We start from the raw sequence: 18864 nt of genomic DNA on the forward strand, positions 1-18864 counted from the left end.
ATATTGATGGGCTAGTGTTTTAGGTAGACTGTGAACATTTTCCCAGGAAATGTGAAAAAAGTGTAGTGAAATTGTAGTTTTAAGTGGTTTATACCTCAGCAAGATTTCTTGAAACAAAAGTCACTACTTCAGTTCAAGGCTGTTTTCTGAACTAAATATGAAAGACCTGCAGAGAAGATGGGGTGCATGAAAGCTTTGAAGAAAAGGTCAGAGGAATTCTTTAAAATGAAAAGCATTTGGCAGGCTGCCTGTAGGTGTCATTACAAGCTGTCTTGTGTGCACCCGGAGGCCTAACCTTGGAAACAATTAAGTGCAGACATGTGAGTAACTTTAATTGTGTGCCTGCCAAATCAGTAAGACAAACTGCAATCTTTCAGCATTTGTCAGATCTTTAGTTTACATGTTTCCCCATCAGCTTTTAAAATAAAACCATGTAAGGGAAACATGGGAACTTGTCTAATATAATTTTAGTGTTATATTGCAAGACAATTAAGAACTCTTTTATATGATACTTATAGGTGTTTGGTTTTTTTGTGTTTTTTTTTTTTTTGTGCTCTTACTAGGTTTATTTTCTTAAATACATGAATAGCAATCATGGTTTCTGCTTTCCATTTCATTCTCTGATAGACTTCTTGATCTTAAATTCACATTTCACTTCTTTTTGTGTGTTAGAGAAAATACTGTCTTTCAGGCGTGTGTGGTACAAACTAGGTGGTTTGCATATCGTATCAGTGCGTTTTCTGAGATTATAAAGCAACTGGTGAGCTCTGCTGGGAAAAGAAATCAGTCTAATTGCCTGGTTAATTGCATTTGTATTGTGCTATATATTGCCCTGGGTGCTGCAGAGTATCTCACAAGACATCATAGCTTATCTCTATTTTCATCAGTCTTATCGGGTGCTCCTGCAAAAAAGTAAAACTCTTTTTGCTTAGTTTAAACATCATCGGGGGGATGAAGCATAAGTACTTGAGTATGTGTATTGAGGATGGATGGATAAATAGAGACACAAACCATATTTTTCCCTTTAGCCAAAAATATTGTTGATCAATTTAAAGAACGCTTGCATTAATATAGCCTGTTCTAATATAGTTTGGTTTGGTTTTCTCTGTATTAATTTATAAGCACATGAAATGGTTTTATCCTTTGTACTGGCTAGTGTCTCAGACTGATTTGAGTGCTTAATCTTCATTTTATTTTGCCACTTTTTTAATATTTAGATCTAGCAGTACAGTGGTTACACACAAAAGCTGTATTGGAACACACACATGAAATTGTACAAGAAATCTGTTACTGGGATAGGAATAGCAAGATTTTATTTTTTTTCCCTGTATGGGTTTCTCTTTTTTGTTTGTTTGTTTTCTGTAGCACAATATGAAACTGAAGAAATCCATTTCTGGAACAAACCAAGTATTGAGGGTGCTGTGTTGCTTTATTTCTTTGTGTTCTTTTCCCCCTTCAGAGAGAAGAAATTGGCCAATACCTTCTTCTACTTCCCTCTTCTATAAAATCTGTTTCTTTTTAGCTTCCATTGGGTTATATGTTTATGCCATATCAAGAACCTCACTTGTTCTCATTCTCCAGTCTCCCCACTTGCCCCAGTCACACCCTGTATTTTGATTAGCTTTCTATAGAGAGCGTACTGCAATTGTTTCCTCCTACTTGTTTCCTCCTCCAGCCTCTTCATACCTTCTCTGTCTCAACACAATCCTGTTTCAATGTCTTCTGCATTAACTGCAGATAACCCTGGAACCACTTTATGGCTTCTTTCAGATTTATGGAGAATTCTGTGCTTAGACTTTCCTTAAGTCCGTTCTTCATCTCCTTCACTTAAAAGCCTTTGCTCCATTTCCCCCCCATTTCCTGCCAACCACATATGTCAGGATGTTCTTCAAGTCCTGTCCTTTTTGGCATCACTGAATGTTTGTCCCCCTGCTTCAGGCTCCAGAGTGGTTTCAGCAGTACAGAATGCCCTGTCTCTCTCACCAGCACATTGTCAGGTGCCACCAATCACATCAGTGTCCTTTTCTACTTCATTCACACCTCACTGAATCATCTCATCTGACTACATTAATCTGTCAAATAAAAGGTTAACTTGGAGATTTCATAATCTTCTACGGCCAATTCTTGTTTTGTTGGAAGTAAATCTGAGTGGGCTGAGAGATAAACCCCTGTAAAGCCACATGTGATGTTGTTTATTGCCCTGATATCAATCCATCATAACTTTACCTTGCAAGGTACTTATGGAATTAATTATGTGCAGTGCTCTGGAATCAATTACACCATTAGGCTTCCTGAATTTTCACCCTCTTACAAAAATGTGCCAATAAAGTACTCTCTTCTCAGTTCTTCTGGGTGATTCTTCATGTCAGGAGTACATCACAGCAAGCAGTTCAGGCATCAGCTGAACTGATAAAGATATAATAATGACTTTTTTATTAATTTTTGCATCCTGAAATGTATTATTTATCTTTCTTAAAATACATAAAATATACAGAATTATACAGAATTAGCAATGAAAGTCAGATACAAAACTTGTTGTTGATAGTATACCACTGAGGTGTTTTTCAGGAGCTCTCTTAGTGACACAATCCTTTAGTAAGCAACAAAGTCTATTTTTGGTCTGACATATTTCTTTTCATGTCAGAGAAATTATCTTTTGAAGGCTTCCCTTCCCTCCTTCGAGTTTCTGTTGCTCAGTGGAAATTAACTGCAACTGATGTTGCTTTTTATGGAAGTCCCCATATGTGGTGTGCAAGTGTATTTGCACAAAACCCACAGATCAGATTGCTGACTGAAACTACTGGAGTAGAGTACATTCTTGGATTCTGCTGTCCCATTGTTTGTAAAGTCTTCTGTTGTCATTTAACTAGGTGAAAATAATGTCACATGAGACTTTAGTCAAACCAGATGTTACTCTGAACATTTACATTATTGTAGAATTGAATAGGTAGTGAACTACCCAACTGGTTCCAAAGAAGTGTCTCAGCCCTTGTGTAATCATGCTTCTAATTTTTGGATGTGCTAGTGGCAATATATTCTTTGTAAAGGCCATGGGGATAGATAATTATTGAAAATTAAAACCCCCCCAAGTACCTCATCCTTCACCAGGACTGTAGGTCACTGCAGGATCACTGAAGGTGAGAAGGAGAAAGAGGCATTTGCACATTGGTGAAATTCCTGCTAATGCCATTTTTCAAATCCAGGGATGATTCACTGTGTGAAAATGGTCTTCTGTATCCCCTAGCAACCAGAAATAAAATGTCTCTGTTCTTGTCTGCTGGCCTTCAAAAACACATAGGAGAAGTGATTTGTTTTCACAAGACATTCATGCAGCATTAGAAGCCTGCTCCCATCCATTCTTCATCAAGAGTAAACACAAAGTAGACAAGTCATTCTAGCTCTTGATTGAGTTGTAGAGCAAGTCTTTTTTTAAGAGGTGTGTGGTTTTGTCAGTTTTGTTCTTTGACTTTTTAATACATGAAAAATAAAACTGTACCCTATGCAAATTATTGCTAGTATTTAATATACTCTTGAAATCTGAGAGATGTGAGTTTTGTCCTCAATTTCTGAGACTTCTATAACAACACAGTATTTTATTATTTTTCACTCAGCATGCTGTTGAATTTTATTCTTTAGTATGTTTAGGTTACAAATGCTGGAGACTTCATATTTCACAAAACATGTAAAAATAAGGAATGCTTTCTTTAAACATAATATATTAAATAAGTGGTGTATCTTTGTGTAGGCAGCTGAAATTCAGCAAGTCAAATGCTGAAAAGATTGTGTCAAAATAAGCACAAAAGACTTAAGTTCCTTTTTTCAGCAGGCTTGTTTTTCAGCAATCACACCCTTTTCTCTTTCCTCACAGCATCTAGCAATTGATGCTATTTTTAGAAATTATTCTGATAATCACTCAGCAAACCTTGGGCTGAATTGTTAAGAATACTGTACCCGTAGCTGGAAATTGCATGATGATGATGTACAAAAGGCTTTGACCTTTTCAAATATCCAGTTTCTCTATTTTGCTTTATAAATGTTAACTATGAGGGGGGAAAAAATTGGATTTTATCCAGAGGAGGTGCTTATTGCACAGTTACATTTTGCATTTACGGAGCAGTGGGTTTCTTCCAGTTTTGAAATAGTTTGGTTGTATTTCAAATTACAATTGTGTGAAGAATTTTCTTGTGGAAAGTTAAATGAGAACAAATCATTCTCTGTGTATGTTCATGTCCTGACTGACTGCAATAGTAGCTCCCGGCCTGCACAGTCTGTGGGGGAGAAGATTCTTCAGTCCTGGAAGAATTGGCTGGCTTTGGCTTACAGATTAATTTAGCCTTGCTTATACAAGTAGTGTAAGATAAAGGTTAAATTTGTGCACCTGAGGCACAGATTTAAATGAGATGCAGCTGAAGAAAAACATGTTTCTCTTGAAAAGTATTTAAATTATCATAAGAATTGAAATTTGAATTCATTTTTATAGTATAAAGCATTAATCAGCTTTATTTATAAATAAATTCAAATTAGACTGCATAAGTGATCATACTGCTTGAAATAGAAAATAGAAAATAAAGTTATCAATGCTATTTTGATGTTGATGCATTTCTGCATTTTTACATTTTTCCCTGCATAATTTTTCCTTGTATTTTTCCACTGCTGTTGATTCCATAAATTGAACTTTATCATTCACTATTTCAGGCCCCATTTATATGTGACACTCCATGCAGGAAGTACCCTTCATCTGCTTGAAAGGGCTCGCAGAGCAGGAACATCAGTAACTTAAGTTTGTGACTGTTGGGCATAAGTCACTGCTGCATAAATCTGTTGAAGGACTGTGCTTGTCTTTTTGAAGATTTGGAATTCTGTGATATCTTATGTTCAAGAAACAAAAGAACCACAAATATTTTAAAGGCCATCTAGTCCAATGTCCTTCAATGAGTTGAAGGGACATCTTCCACTAGATCAGGTAGCTCAGAGCCCCATCCAACCTGACCTTGAATGTTTCCAGGGATGGGGCACCACCTCTCAGTGAAACCTTTTCCAGTGGTTCACAACCAGCACAGTAAGCAACTTCTTCCTTATATCTAAGCCAAATCAACTCTCTTTTAGTTTAAAACCTCTATCCCTTGTCCTATTACAACAGCACCTGCTTAAGTCTGTCCCCATTTTTCTTGCAGACACTCTTCAAGTCCTGAAAGGCTGCAGTGAGGTCTCCCTGGGGCTTCTCTAGGCTGAACAAACCCACTTTTCTCAACCTTTCTGTTTGCTATTGTTTAATTTCCCTGTGTTGCCATCAGGGTTGTCCCAGTCCAGATGCAGGACCTTGCACGTGGCTTTCCTGAACCACATCAGGTCCCATGGACCCACTTCTCCATCTTGTCCAGGTCCCTTTGGATGGCATCCTGTCCTTCCAGTGTGTCTGTCACACCTTGCAGCTTGGATCCTAGTGGCATTTAAAAAACACTAGTGACACTGAAAATAAGCTACTTCTGTTTTAGGAAACTTACAGTAAGTAGATGGGAATTAATAGTGTTAATACGGTGTATTCTGTGCAATTTTGTAGAAATCCTCTGAAGAATACTTACCTGCAAGTAGTTTCCTTGAACATAGTATTTTTTCTTCAGGTATATGCTTAAAACCTTTCTAAAGCATTCAACAAGAATCCTATGAGAATTTTCACTTTCCTTCAGGAAAACCATACTTAAATGATGGGAATTTTCTGTTGGATTTTTGCTTGCATCTATCAAAAAGCTACCATGTGGCTTTATTTTTTCGTCTGCATTTTAGCTATGACACACACTGTAATTGGCAGAAAACAAGCAAATTAAAAGTGATGTAAAAGTTACTTGTGTTCGCTGTTAATACCCTGTTTTTGAGAGCCGTTAGTAGAAGTTGCAAATTCTTCTTTTAAAAAAATGCTTATTAATGGGGTATTGTTCTATGTAAGTGTTTCCAGAGCTGGTACTGAACTCCATGTGTCTGCTTAGGAAAAGGATTGAAACTGCTTCTGGGCAGCTGTCCATTGCCCTTTAATACAGGAACCATTTAGACTTTATACTACTGAAGAGCAATCAGAACTGAGTGAAAGAAATGGAGGCATTAGACTAGAAATGATTGAAACCTGGCAGCAGATTTTTTTTCTGATCATATGTGGGCAGCTTCCAGACCCTTTGCAATATCCTAGTGCTGCAATATGAGTTCTGTATGTTAAAAAAAATACTGAGAAGCTTTTAAAGGCCGTCATCATGTGCTCTGATTGATGCAGGACTTAGGGCAAGAAAGGTCAGTGGCCATTAACTGAAAGTTACAATAAAATAGAAGGACATGGGGATTGGTTTTAGTATTTCCTCAATATTGATTTCCTCTGTTGAAAATGAAGTGTTCCACAAGTATATTTTTGCATCTTCAGTGTACGTGCTTAAAGTTTATGTTTTATCTGTTTCCTGCGGTCCAGTGTAAAAATCATTTGTTTCTGTTATCAGGGCAACCTCCTTTTCAAGATTCTGCTTTGTATCCAATATGTGATGCAGCCACAGTAAATTGCCCCAACTTTAAGAGGCATGACAAAGCAGACTGGTGAAATCTTTTTGTTGCGTTTCCCACGCCTGAAGTGTTGAGAGCAGCAGTAGGATAACAGCTAGAGTTCTACAGGAATAATTGTGAGCTGGACTTTTCAGGCCAGCTCTGATGGAGGACATCATTTAAACCAGGGTATTTCTGCTACCTGTGATCTCTCAGGGGATTGTTTTATTTGCTTTTGGATGTCAGCTTCTTTTGGAGTTCCTGAGGGTTGTAGGAAGAAGATGGGGAACCAGCTTTTGCTTATCAGTGGGATGGCAGCAGTGACAACCACAGGGCCTCTGTGCAGCAGCCAGGAGGTATTAGCACCTGCCAGCACCTCTGTGGTGCCGAGCAGGGAAAGATCCAACAACTCTGCCAAGGAAAGCTTCTGTTTTTACCACAACTGAGCCTACAGAGATTCCTGTAAGCAGTGGCAGCTGCTGAGAGCTAAAATCACAGTGGTGGAAAGGAGGGGAAAAGGAGCAGATAAAAGAAACTTGCTGGAGCCGTGCAGAGAGGCTGCCATCAGATAAGCCAGAGTGCCAACTGCTCCATGGCATAATGGGAGTATGGATAAACTCCTAGCCTGTAGCACCAGCCTAGGAGTTTGTGAACATCTCTCCTCGTTTCCTTTGTCTCCTGCTGATTTATTTTTGTAGTTTTACCAAAGCTGTTGCAAGGAATACTGATTTGTCACATGGTGACTGAGCCAGCGCCTTAACCTTGCTTTGTAAAATTACAGAACTAGAAAAAAACAATAAAATGTATTAATACTGTAGTGGAGATCCCTATAACAATACCTCCAAAGAAAACAGACGGTATTATTATTTTTAAATTGTTTTTCATTTGAAAGGCTCTTTATATTTTATTGTAGTTAAATGAATGTGAAAGGTGTGTTCAATTTTTCACCCTGGTTTCCCTATTAATGTTGAAGGGTAGGAAGAAATTACGCTCATTTGTATTCTTGGACATAATATAAATGAAAAATGAATATTTTATTGCTAATGGCTTTGTAAAATGCTATTCAAATATCTCAGCAAATTTAGTATATAATTCTATTGCAAAATATAAAAATAAAAAAAGCTCAGCTGCGGGCTCTAAAAATAACAATCATGCCACGTCTAAGTACTAGTACAGCAGCTTTTAACTCCTCTATTCCTTTGCAAATGGTATCAATTTCTTAAACAGTGTAGCTTTGCCTCCCAAGACTTCACAGAGCTTGAGGCTGAGAGGTGTCTCAAAATGAAGGTTCTCTGTAGCAAAACCCTACAACTTTTTCACATATTCATTATTTGACCAGCTTTGCTGTGTATGTATCTTTTCAGTAGCAAACTAGTTGTATAGCAGCTACAGAAGGATTCCTTCAGTCAATTTTGTGTATATTTTTGAATCTAGCTGTAAATAAATACAGTATTTACTTTAGATATATTAGATGTATTTTAATATGCATATTAGTCTCTATACGGACTGAAAGGGATGGATGTTGACCAAAGGAAGGGAGAAAGAGAAGTGGGAATACTTTCAGGTTCAGAGGGATGGCACAAAAGGGCTAGTATTGATGATGAGATGGGCACAGGGGTGGGAGAAGTGGGAACAGGAGACCCTGTGCAAGTAAACTAAGAGGTAAGAAAGAGCAGACAGTCTTGAAGACTGTTTTGGGGTTGCTCAGGGATGAGAGGCTGGACATGAGCTGGCAATGGGCACTCACAGCCCAGAAAGCCAGAAATGTGTCCTGGGCTCATCCAGAGCAGTGTGGGCAGCAGGGAAGGGAGGGGATTCTGCCCCTCGGCTCTGCTGAGACCCCACCGGCAGGGCTGCACCAGCTCTGGGGCCCCAGCACAGGAAGATCTTTACATCTTAGGATATCTTGTTTAGATCTTGTTTATCTGGAAAGTAGAGAGGTGAACAAGTGGAGCTGGAAGGACTGTGGAGAGTTTACTGCAGCTGGGGTGGTTTCTACTGAACCTTCTGACAGGGTGGGAGTTGAAGTTCCTGTTGTGCCTTACCCTCAATCCTTCCCTTAAGAATGAAAGCTGCTGTGTGAAGGTGAGAACTCAGCATAACACGTTTTTACAAAATCGAGGAATTTTTGTTCTGCCTTGACCAACTCCACTGCGGAATCTGTTTGTTCAACTAAAAAGTGGGCTTAGCATTCTAGAAACTGTCTGTGGTAATCAGAATTTCTACATTTCATTGTCTTTTATATATATATATATATATATATGTGCCACATAAATTCAACTTTCAAAAGTCATTACTATTGAAAACACTGTGAAGCTGATAACATAGCAAAACTCACTAATTTTTAGCTTTTACTTCTATCAACATATTATACAGAAGAAGTGCTGCAGCCATGAAAAACATATTTCAAATTGTAAAATGTCACTTGTTTCTTTTCATGTAGTGTGAAGAAAACACCCAGCCTGTCTTCCTTGATTTAGTGGCAGATACATACAGATGTTTAAAATGTTTTCTTTAAGCTGTTATTGGGTAATTCAAGGTAGTTTGGAGAATGAGGCTACTGCATCTAAATAAGTTAAAATACCCTGTCAGGAGTGGTTCCTTACTAAAATTGTAAAAACCCTTCTGAGAACTGATGAAGAAGTGAGAATAATTGCAATCACAACATTTAGGAAGTGCAAAATAGCTTGTTAAAACCTCAATGAAATGCATAGCAATTGAAGGCATCTGAATCTTTTTTGGGAATCACAGAAAAAGAAAACATAGCCTCAGATTAAAGCAGAGTTGTGAAACTCTGGCAAAGTTCTCCATGATGCTTACAAAGTAATAAACTTAGGAAACAACTGGACAATTTAGTGGAAAATTATTAATGAAAGGTTGGTTTCGTTGTGTTCAGATTTAAAAAATAAATTGTGTCAATTTTATGAAACATTGCCCTCATTTAGATAAAAAGCACTGTAAGTCAGGGAAACTAGTCAGTTAACTGATCAAAATATTGGAGGAGATACCACCTATATATCCCTATGTACTCATGGGCAGTATAGCATGAGTAGTTTTTGGATGTGTGTTTGATGTATGTTAAAATGTGTGCCTTCAAGAAAGATTTTCAGTAATACCAAGTACAAGTAGATTTTTGTCTTGAAGGAATCATGTCTTTTGTAGACTAAAAAAAGACATTACATTGGCTGTAAGGAGATCACAAACATCTTTCAGTTTCATGGAGAACTTGTGAGCATAGGAACTGTTGTGCTGAAACTGGACTCTAAATCCATGTCTGGCTTCAACAGTGGCAGTCTTTCAATACTTCAGAGGAACTTGCAGAACAACCTAGTTTGGAGCATTTTTTCCCAGCTCATCGAGACAGTTGCTTCCCTATACCCAGCAGCAAATAAATACATATTCTGTTTATACTTTTATCCTCTTTAATGTAATGGTAGGTGCATTTATTGTTTGTATTGATATCTGGTCCTTTTAAATTCCAACTTTTCTCTTGGTCCCAGGTAATGATACATAACATGCCTGTGTGTGTAAGGGAGGGAGAGGAGTCAATTCTCTTCTCGGATTTGACCCTTCTCAGTTTAATTATTTGATTAGTTCTGTTCTAAATGTTTTTTCTGGAAGTTCAGGGAAACAGCGAATCTCTATGCAGGGAAGATGTAGAAGTTTGAGAGGGCCCAGAGGTTCTCTGCTGATGGCCTCTTCTTTGAGTGGATGCTGACTGGACATTTTATTTCACATTCAGATTATGACTGTGGTGTGGAATATCAGGTAGTTACTGTGAGTGTAGTGATGCAAGCTTTGGAGAAAGAGTGTCTTTGTGACTAGAGTTAAAAACGCCCCACACTGAAACTACTGTGAGAGACAACCATCTTTTTTTCTACAAAGCTGAAAGCAGTTTGAGAAAAATAAGTGTACATTTGAAAGATCTCCTGCAAGGAAAGAAAAGCAATTGAAATAGACAGCCTGCAGATTAAAATCCCTGGAGAGCACTTGGTTCTCTCAATTGCCTGCTGAAAGAGCAGAAAAAGCTGATTTTATATGATATTATTAGGGAAGAATATACAATAACAAAATGTCAAGGCTGGATAGTATAGTCAATGAAGTATGAAAGAAACAATAGAAATTGAAGAGGGAGTAGAGTTTTGCTTAAGGAAATCGGTTCTCCACTGTGTTGTCAACAAAGCATTTGATCTGTGAAAGCAACCCCCTGGTTTTCATTAGGATAAAAATATGACTGGAGTTGCATTTAATATCATGTGTCATGGTGACAGTCCCCAGTGAGAGAGTGACAGCCACTGATGAACCCACGGGTCTTTTCTCAAAGAGATGTTAACCCCAAAGTCATTGTCCAAATTAGTTTTGAAATTAGATTCTGCTTGCAGTAGAAGTGAAGGGGATTTTTAGATATTAACTTGCAGTGAATTTGCTGTTGGGAAGGTAAAAATGGTTTTCTCCTAAATATTAATGGACCCTTCATGTAACCTCTCTGTAGCAGGAAGGTGTCTGACAAGGAAACTTGTGTCTCTGTTTATTACGAGTTTTGTGGAGGAAAGCAGGGAGAAAAGGCAGACTGGGAGGATGAGCAAGATAAAATCTAGGTGAAAATAAAAAGCAGAAAGGAAGATATATTTGGTGTTAAATAAATGCATTAGTTATTTGATAACATATATATCAGTGTCTATTGTAAGAAATGTGATATTCCTGTGCTTAGAAAAACAGACTTTTTCCCAACTTTGTACTGAATTGTAAACCAGCAACCTCCCATTCTCAATAGTTCAGCTTTCTACTTGGTTTACAAATTTCAAAACCTTTATCAAGGTGTTGTCTTGTCCTAGCTACTAACTTACTTCTGTGCTCAAGAATTTCATATTGCCATTTTAGAAACTGAGAACCAGATAATAATAGTAATTTGTGCTTTGTGCTTTTGTGTTCTTACACTTTTGCAATTAATGTAAAGAAGAGAGATGAGTAACTTAGTTAATTTAAATATTTGAGTAAGTTAAGTTTATATTAAATATAAAACAGTATGAAAATATAGTCTGAGTCTAAGCTATTTCAGACACAGTAGTCCTTCCAGAAACCATGTATGCTCTGTGTTACTTGCTGGTTATGGGCTTTAGAATTGATTTGGCCTAATTAAAGGCTTGAAAGAATTTCTTTTCAGCTATTTTTCCAGGTAGAAATAAATAACAGTCAACAGAATATTCTTCATACTAACCTCTCCTTGGTGGAGGAAAAATATACAAAGTATTAGATTTAAGAGACTTCCTGAAAACTCAGACTTTTCTGAAAAAAAATCCAGTTCTGGATGTACAAATAGTGCTAAGTGGCAGATCAGTATCTTATCTTTTATGAGGTGGAATTTCCCAACTTCCCCAGGTGATTGGCTTTGCTTAGATTGTGAGGAGAATCAGGACTAAGCTGTGTGCCTGTATAGTAATTGCTGATTGAGAATCAGTAGGTAATTGAACCACTGAAACCTTCCCCGGGCCGTCTGCACCTCATGGAGCATAAAAAGAGGTAGCAAGACGCAGTAGCAGCTGTAATTTATGCTTCACCCCTGCAATGGGAGCTACAATAACTCAGGTCAGATGCAAGACCCTCACAGCCTTCCTAGCTATGGGAGCAGCAAGCTCCAGGCAAATACTGGAAAATAATACTTAAATGTCTCAGCTGTCAATTGCATGCATTAGTAATTAGTAAGATATTTAGCTCTATTTTCTAAGGAAGGAGATGTGACATGGATTTATAAATAACCACCTGAATTGTATCCATAGATATTACAAAACACGTTTTAAGGAGTCTCTCACTCTGTTCTTAGTGAGAGTGATGGGAGATGTTGGGGGACAATTTTCAAACCTGATAGAGGGTGGGAGGTGAAAGCTTTTATTGTGTATCTACTATTTTCTTTAATCTAAACCAATTTTAGATTAAAGAAAATAGTAGACACACAATATTTTTCTGGCCTCAGTTGTTTATAGAAAATTTATTTGCTGGAAGTATATGTATGAGCAAAACCTCTTCATGACATGAAATAATGCAGAAATTACAGAAACCAGAGCACTCCAAAAGTGTGTAGGAGAGCATTGCACACCCTGGATGAATAACTGGATGGTTCTGTCTTTGTTTTTAACCTCCCTTCATAGCTTTGAGCAAATCACTTTCCCTTCTTTTTCACTTCCATGGATAAAATGGGATAATAATATTTAAGTACAATATTTCATAAAAATTCTGTGCAGACCCATTAATAAATCCTTTTGCAGGTCTTTGATTACCCTCAGTATATCAAAATGTCACCACTGAGCTTGCTGACTGCACTTATTTAATTTCCTAGTTCTACTCAACTTCTAGATTATAAAATGATATTTTCTGACATAACTTATGATACAACTAAAACTATCACTCTGAAAGTCACTTCAGCACTCATCCACTACCCCTTAGACAAAGCTATAAAGTACACAGATTGTCTTTTCGTCGGTTATTATAAAGATTTATTGGCTCTCTAGCTCTAATATCCACTGAAGGTTTTCTCTGTCAGTATTAACTCCTTAGATCAATAAATTGTGATACTGGTCTCCTGAGGGAGTCAGTGTCTGCCAGCAACCATTGCAGTGTTTACCCCTGTTGAAAAGCAGTTGTAGCAAATTAAATTGGCTTCTATTGGTGGATGGTCCTTATTTTATGGCACAATTAATGAAGGCTGACAGATAGGCCACTTCCTAAAGAATGTCAGATTAAAGGCAAGGGTTTGTAGCAAGAAAAACCTGAATTTATGTAGTGAATCTGCTTTCATTTATAGGAGAGTTGCTGAAGACTGGAAGAGGACTCTTCAAAAGAAGGAGTCCTTTTCAAAGGAGTGTGTTTTTAACACCATGCACATACCTTATCTTTTGTGTTGCTGGAGAACTGCTGACTACATTCTCTAATCTGCTGTTAGACAGTTTTCATTGTTATGTAGGTTTGTGAAATGTTCTGCTTTGAGGAAGAGGTAGAGACAAGTAGAATAAAACAAAACCCAGCCTGTAACTACTTTAAAACAGCTCTAGAAACAACTGCTCTCACTTCCATCTAGCTCAAATGATGAGAATTGGTCCTCAAATAGGATCCTGACCTTGGATCTCCAAAATGGATGTAGCAATGGGAAAAGTTTGTTCTTTTGGACTTGTTTTCTTCCTTTGTCTCATTATCAGGAAACTTCCTGATCACAGTTTTAACATTGCTCTCCAAGGATGAATGATTAGCATGGCCTGTCAGTGACTCCAAGGTACCTTTTCAACTGCCCAATAAGAATTATGTGTATTTAGACTTACTCTAGAAATTAGAATAAAACTTAGTGTTGATTTTTGCAATCATGGAAGATTTATTGGCACAATTCCAATAATGTCATTTTTCGGGATATTAGCAGCCTGTTCCAAACAAAAAAAAAAAAAAAAAAAAAGGGGCCTAAAAGCACTGAGAGAAATGCTCACACGGTTTGTGGGGTTTTTTTGGCATAGGCAAGATGGTATTTTTCCAAACTGTTGTTCTGAGAAATACTTGAATTGCTTGGTACTCAGATATTTTGAAAATGTTGTTTAGGTGATTAAAGCTGTGCAAATTTTCTGCCCTCTGGTAAACTGAGAGATTTCCAGTGACACATGGAAAAGGCTCAGTCAACAAAACCCAGCTGTGCATTTTGTGCATAAAAAACACATATTAAAATGATAGTTGCACAGCAAAGTACTGCAAAATCAGATATCCTAATTTTTGCCTAATATTTTGAATTAAGATACAAATTATGTTTATTTAGCATTTGCAGTGAGCTACAACATGTAATTATAGCCTCATGGTCTAGCATCTTCTGGTTAATTTATAACTAAAACCTATCAAGTTTATGCTGGTCTTGAAGTGAGTGGCTGCTTTTATGAGAGCACAATTGGTTTAGACAACATCAAATAAAAGTCCCCATTGAGTAAATTCCTCATGGTGATTTTTTTTTTTTTTAATATGTATGGGGAGCTTTAGACTGCAAAGTGTGATTATATAAAGACACCACAGAGAGCAAATTTAAGTGGGGAGTGTTGTGTTGTTTGAACTTCTTAGTATATTGCTTCAGGAAGGCAAGCTATCAACATCTTTCATAGCAGTGATTAGTTTGTAAGGGTTTGGGGTTTTTAATAGCTTGAGAAACAACCCTTTTGGTGCTGTCTCACTCCGTCCTCGACTATAATAAACTGTGTTAGTGCCACTGGGTTTAATTAATTTACACAGGCACAGATAGTGCTCTGCTTTCCTCAGAGAGGAAAATTACTGAAGGTGTTGGAGGAGCCACTGAGAGTATGTGTATGTGGACAGCTCTAGGCTCTCCTGCCAGTGCTCCTGTCTGGCCAGACTCAAATTAATTTCAGTCCAGAGGCCATGTAGTCGTGGTGTCCCTCCTAACACACCCCTCACTCCCAACAGCCCTTTTGGTTCAGGCGTGGAACCACATCAGTATGACATCAGACCCGGGCTGGATCCTGCCCACTCATCATGGAAGAGCAATGTTTTGCTGAAGCCATCCTCTGCATGTGCCCTGAGGTGTTTTGGGACAGCACCAGCGTCATCCTCAGGGCTGTTAAACCTTCCTTGGATTCCAGCTATCCCTGAACAGTGTGCAGCTCATGCTTTGCAGATTTTCCAAGTGATGCTGTTTCATTGCTTAAAGATGGGTCTGTCCTCCTGCACACTTATAATTGCAAATTAGGGCACTTGATTTGGTTTGGAAATCAGATGCTTGATTTTTTTTTTCTATTCTACATAAATTAAAAGGTGAATTGTCTTCTGCTGAGCTGCTGGCATTTGAGGCAAAACATTCCCACAGAAGTGTCCAGTTTTATCTGCACTCTGTGTTTAATGTAGAATGGCTAAGTTTCACTTCATTTTGTAAATATTACTGGCCAGTTTTCTTGATGATCAGATGCAGGAGTCAGAGTTAAAATTTGTAGTGTTTCTGAATACCAGGAATACTACAGAGATACTGGCTTTCTGACATGATGCAATCTCTATTCCTCAACATCATCTCTGTGTTCCCTGGGTTATAAATTACCTGCATCTTTCTTAGGATATAGTTATCATGGCCCCCTTCTTTCTCATTTACTTGCATCCCTATTATTTAGCAAGTAACTGTTGTCTTTTCTTTCAGCTATGGTGTAACTGGTAGGTATCTAATTTAACTCACATTTTCTCAGTGGATGCTAACTTTGAAGTCTCTGTTTTGGATTTGCCCTGTTTTGGATTTGACACAGGAATTTTGTACCCCAAATGTTGTCTTTTTTCATTCCTGACCAGTTGGCTGAGTAAAACGCAGTCTCTCTCCATAAGCATCTTCTGATGAATGAACTGTTAGAAATTTCTGGGTGGAGCAGTGTTCTTCAGTTGCAGAATCTGGGTTTATCAAAGGACTTAGAGTACATTCATAGCTATGCAAAACCAGGTATCAGATTAGTCAAGTGCACAAGTTGAATTTATGAGATCATTCTGCATTGTAATGGTACGTTGTGAAAAGGAATGCACTACTAGGCCAGGCAAACTTGTTGATTTTTTAAAATTTTCTTAATTTCTGTTTTGTTAGTGGTCATGGTGGATTATTCTAGTTTTCTCCAAAACAACTGTGATGCTGTTTATATATATATATTTATGTTCTTCTACCATTCTGTATTGGTAACTGTCACACACTTGCTTTAACATCTGTCACATCTGTACAAACAATGACCCTTGTTAACCAGCAAGTTACTGAAATATGATTTGAAGAGGGTGGGGTTCTAGGTCAATCATTCAAGCATTTTGACTTGACATATCCATCGAAGTATACTGAATTGTTTTCATTTATAACTTTGGTCTTCACTGTTTCTTTTCTTGTATTAGTGCTTGTTTGTAAAGTATATTGACTCACGTGAACAGGATCTTTTTTTAAATATTAAACGTAATATTTTCCTGTGATGGATTGCTTTCCTGTTAATATTTCCTTCTAAATACACTGTTGAGCCATCCCAAAAATAATTTAAAATTTTAATCTTAGTTTCTTTTGAGATGAATAAGTTTTTCTATATGAACAAATATGAACAGCATGTTTGTGTACTTGTGCATGTGTTTCAGTCTTTGAATGGGGATTTAATTCAAAATAAAATGCAAGTACTTACCCATTAGTGAAATACTTGAACTAATTACAAGCAAATAAAGTACAGGTTGCAGTTGTCAGTCTAATTCTTTTTGATTTCCAGTGCTGTTTTCAAGCTCTTTCATCCCCCCCTCCTCCAAAATGTAACAAAGTTGTCCATAGAAGTTGATTGGCAATGCAAACTCCTGTGTGCCTTTCTTTCAGAGTACGGACATGAGCCCAGCTGGCAGCACAGCCTCTCTCCCTGTCAGCCCCCTTCCTGAGGAGCCCTTGTTTTTCAAGGTACAGTTAATTCATGTCATCATAAATGTTGTCTATTAATCTTGGCTTATCATGTTAGCTGCTGTACTTGAAGTGTTTGTTGGTGCTTCTTCTTTCCTTCAAATTACTGTGATGCCAGCAGATGTTCTGTGTACATACCATGCAATTTTCAAGAAACACCTAGAATACAGTGTTGGTTTTGTATAGTTTTCCAGCAGACTACAGCTGTGAACTGTTATTTTTAAGACTGTGTTTTTATCCATCATCTCATTTGGATCTGTGCCTTCCTGTATAAGTGTGTGTCATCAACAGACTTGTCTTTATTTTGTATTTCAAGTATATATTTGAACAAAACAATTATTAGTTTCTCCAAGGATACAGGAGACATTAAAGGTCTGTCAAACAACAGTTCTGGCAGAAGTCCAGTATAAGCCACAGGCCTGGCATTTTAGTTAATAATAAATGTTGGGACAATGTCCACAACTTTGTGAGGTCTAACCTGTGAGTTGCCATATGTCACATTTTCAGCTGACGCCATGGTGTCCATGCCTGGGACACAGAATAGCCTTAGGCAGATCCTCTTGGAAGAGGTCTCCTGAGGCCACCCAGGTACTCAGAGCAGTGCTGCATCACCTAGCAAAGAAGTCACCTTTCCAGTTGTTCCTTTAGATAATGAAGAGGGAACTTGTGTTTTCAGCACCATTCACTCAATTGGGTGTCGTAAAATGGACTAAGTTACACTCAGAGGAGTATCCCTTTTAAAATTTGCCCTCTCTCAAGTAAGTTTCCACCTTTTGTGTGCATACAATCAGTTGACTGGGTTGAGTTTTAGTCAGTTTGTGATGATGCTAAGTTAAAGGTGGGTAACTGGAACTAATCAAGTTTGATGATGTAAAGTTTGTGTCTCTCCTGCATGTTCTTCCAGCACAGAAAATAACAGTGTCCTAATGACCTGGCCAAGCCCAGAAAAGAAACTCCTTTTTTTTCCCCCTCATAGTTTTAGTGTCTGTGCAACAGCTGTGCAACCAGCCAGCTGATTCTTGCTATTAGAAGGGTTGGGGATTTTGCTTACTCAGTTGTTTCATCGATGGAGGTACAGATGGGATATCAGTGGTCAGCTATTCACTGATTTTTATTCCTCTTTTGGGATTTTACCCTTGTGAGACCCATTTCTCAGTCAGATTTGGCTGAAATTGAGCAATGTTTTGCCCAGATACCAGGGTTCACATCTTTATTTCTTTGGAACACCACTTTAAATGGACATTTCAGTCTCCTCAACATTCTAAGTCAGATTCAGTAGTTGAGTCTCTCCGTGCCTGGAAAACCACTAGGATATTACACTTCGAAAGAAATGGGCTGGTCAGCTCAGATAAAGGTGTAAGAGGTAAGAAAATCTAACTTGTTAATTTTGATGCTGAAGTAATCAAACATTGCTCTGTTTGTATTAGGGCACTGACAAGTAGTACTACACCCACTGTAGTGCCTTTATTTTTTAAGGAAATGGTGTTCCTATAACCCGAAAGGGGTTGTAAGTTACTTATTTGAAGTGGAATAGTTGCTCTTATAAAAAAATAAAGATGTTTTTCATATTAAAAGTCTAGTAGAAATGGTAAAAGAAACTGAAAAATAGGGCAAAGAGCATTTCTTAATCTTTAATTTTCAGTCACTTTTCAAACTAGGAAACATTTTCCTTTGCAATTCAAGTAAAATGAATGGAGTTCAGACCAGGAAAAAGGGTCTGACTGCATTTCACAGCATTTAGTAGAAATTAATGTAAAATGAAACAGTTTCTGTTATTTCTCCTTGGCTCACTCCAAGAGAGTGCACTGTTGTTCCAGTTGTAATGTCAATGACTGGTTTTACAAGCCATAACCCTCTCTGAATACTGTCAGTCAATAATATTGGCTTTTGATGATGGCATGGTGCATTTCCCTTGGCAACATGAT

General features: G+C 37.7%; 1 protein-coding gene across 6 annotated transcripts in view; it reads left to right on the top strand.

Annotated features, from left to right (window-relative positions):
- Positions 1-18864, top strand: part of CCSER1 (coiled-coil serine rich protein 1) — a 609788-nt gene that overhangs the window by 279584 nt on the left and 311340 nt on the right. For 5 of the 6 annotated variants that reach the window (XM_074540916.1, XM_074540919.1, XM_074540920.1 and 2 more), the window contains exon 7: positions 16862-16939. The exons of the other annotated variant lie outside the window; for it this stretch is intronic. In XM_074540916.1, coding sequence (XP_074397017.1) covers positions 16862-16939 — 78 coding nt within the window. The remainder of the gene's footprint in view (positions 1-16861; positions 16940-18864) is intronic. 6 annotated transcript variants of the gene reach the window in all.

Source organism: Zonotrichia albicollis, chromosome 5 (assembly GCF_047830755.1).
Source record: "Zonotrichia albicollis isolate bZonAlb1 chromosome 5, bZonAlb1.hap1, whole genome shotgun sequence".
Lineage (NCBI taxonomy): Eukaryota > Metazoa > Chordata > Aves > Passeriformes > Passerellidae > Zonotrichia > Zonotrichia albicollis.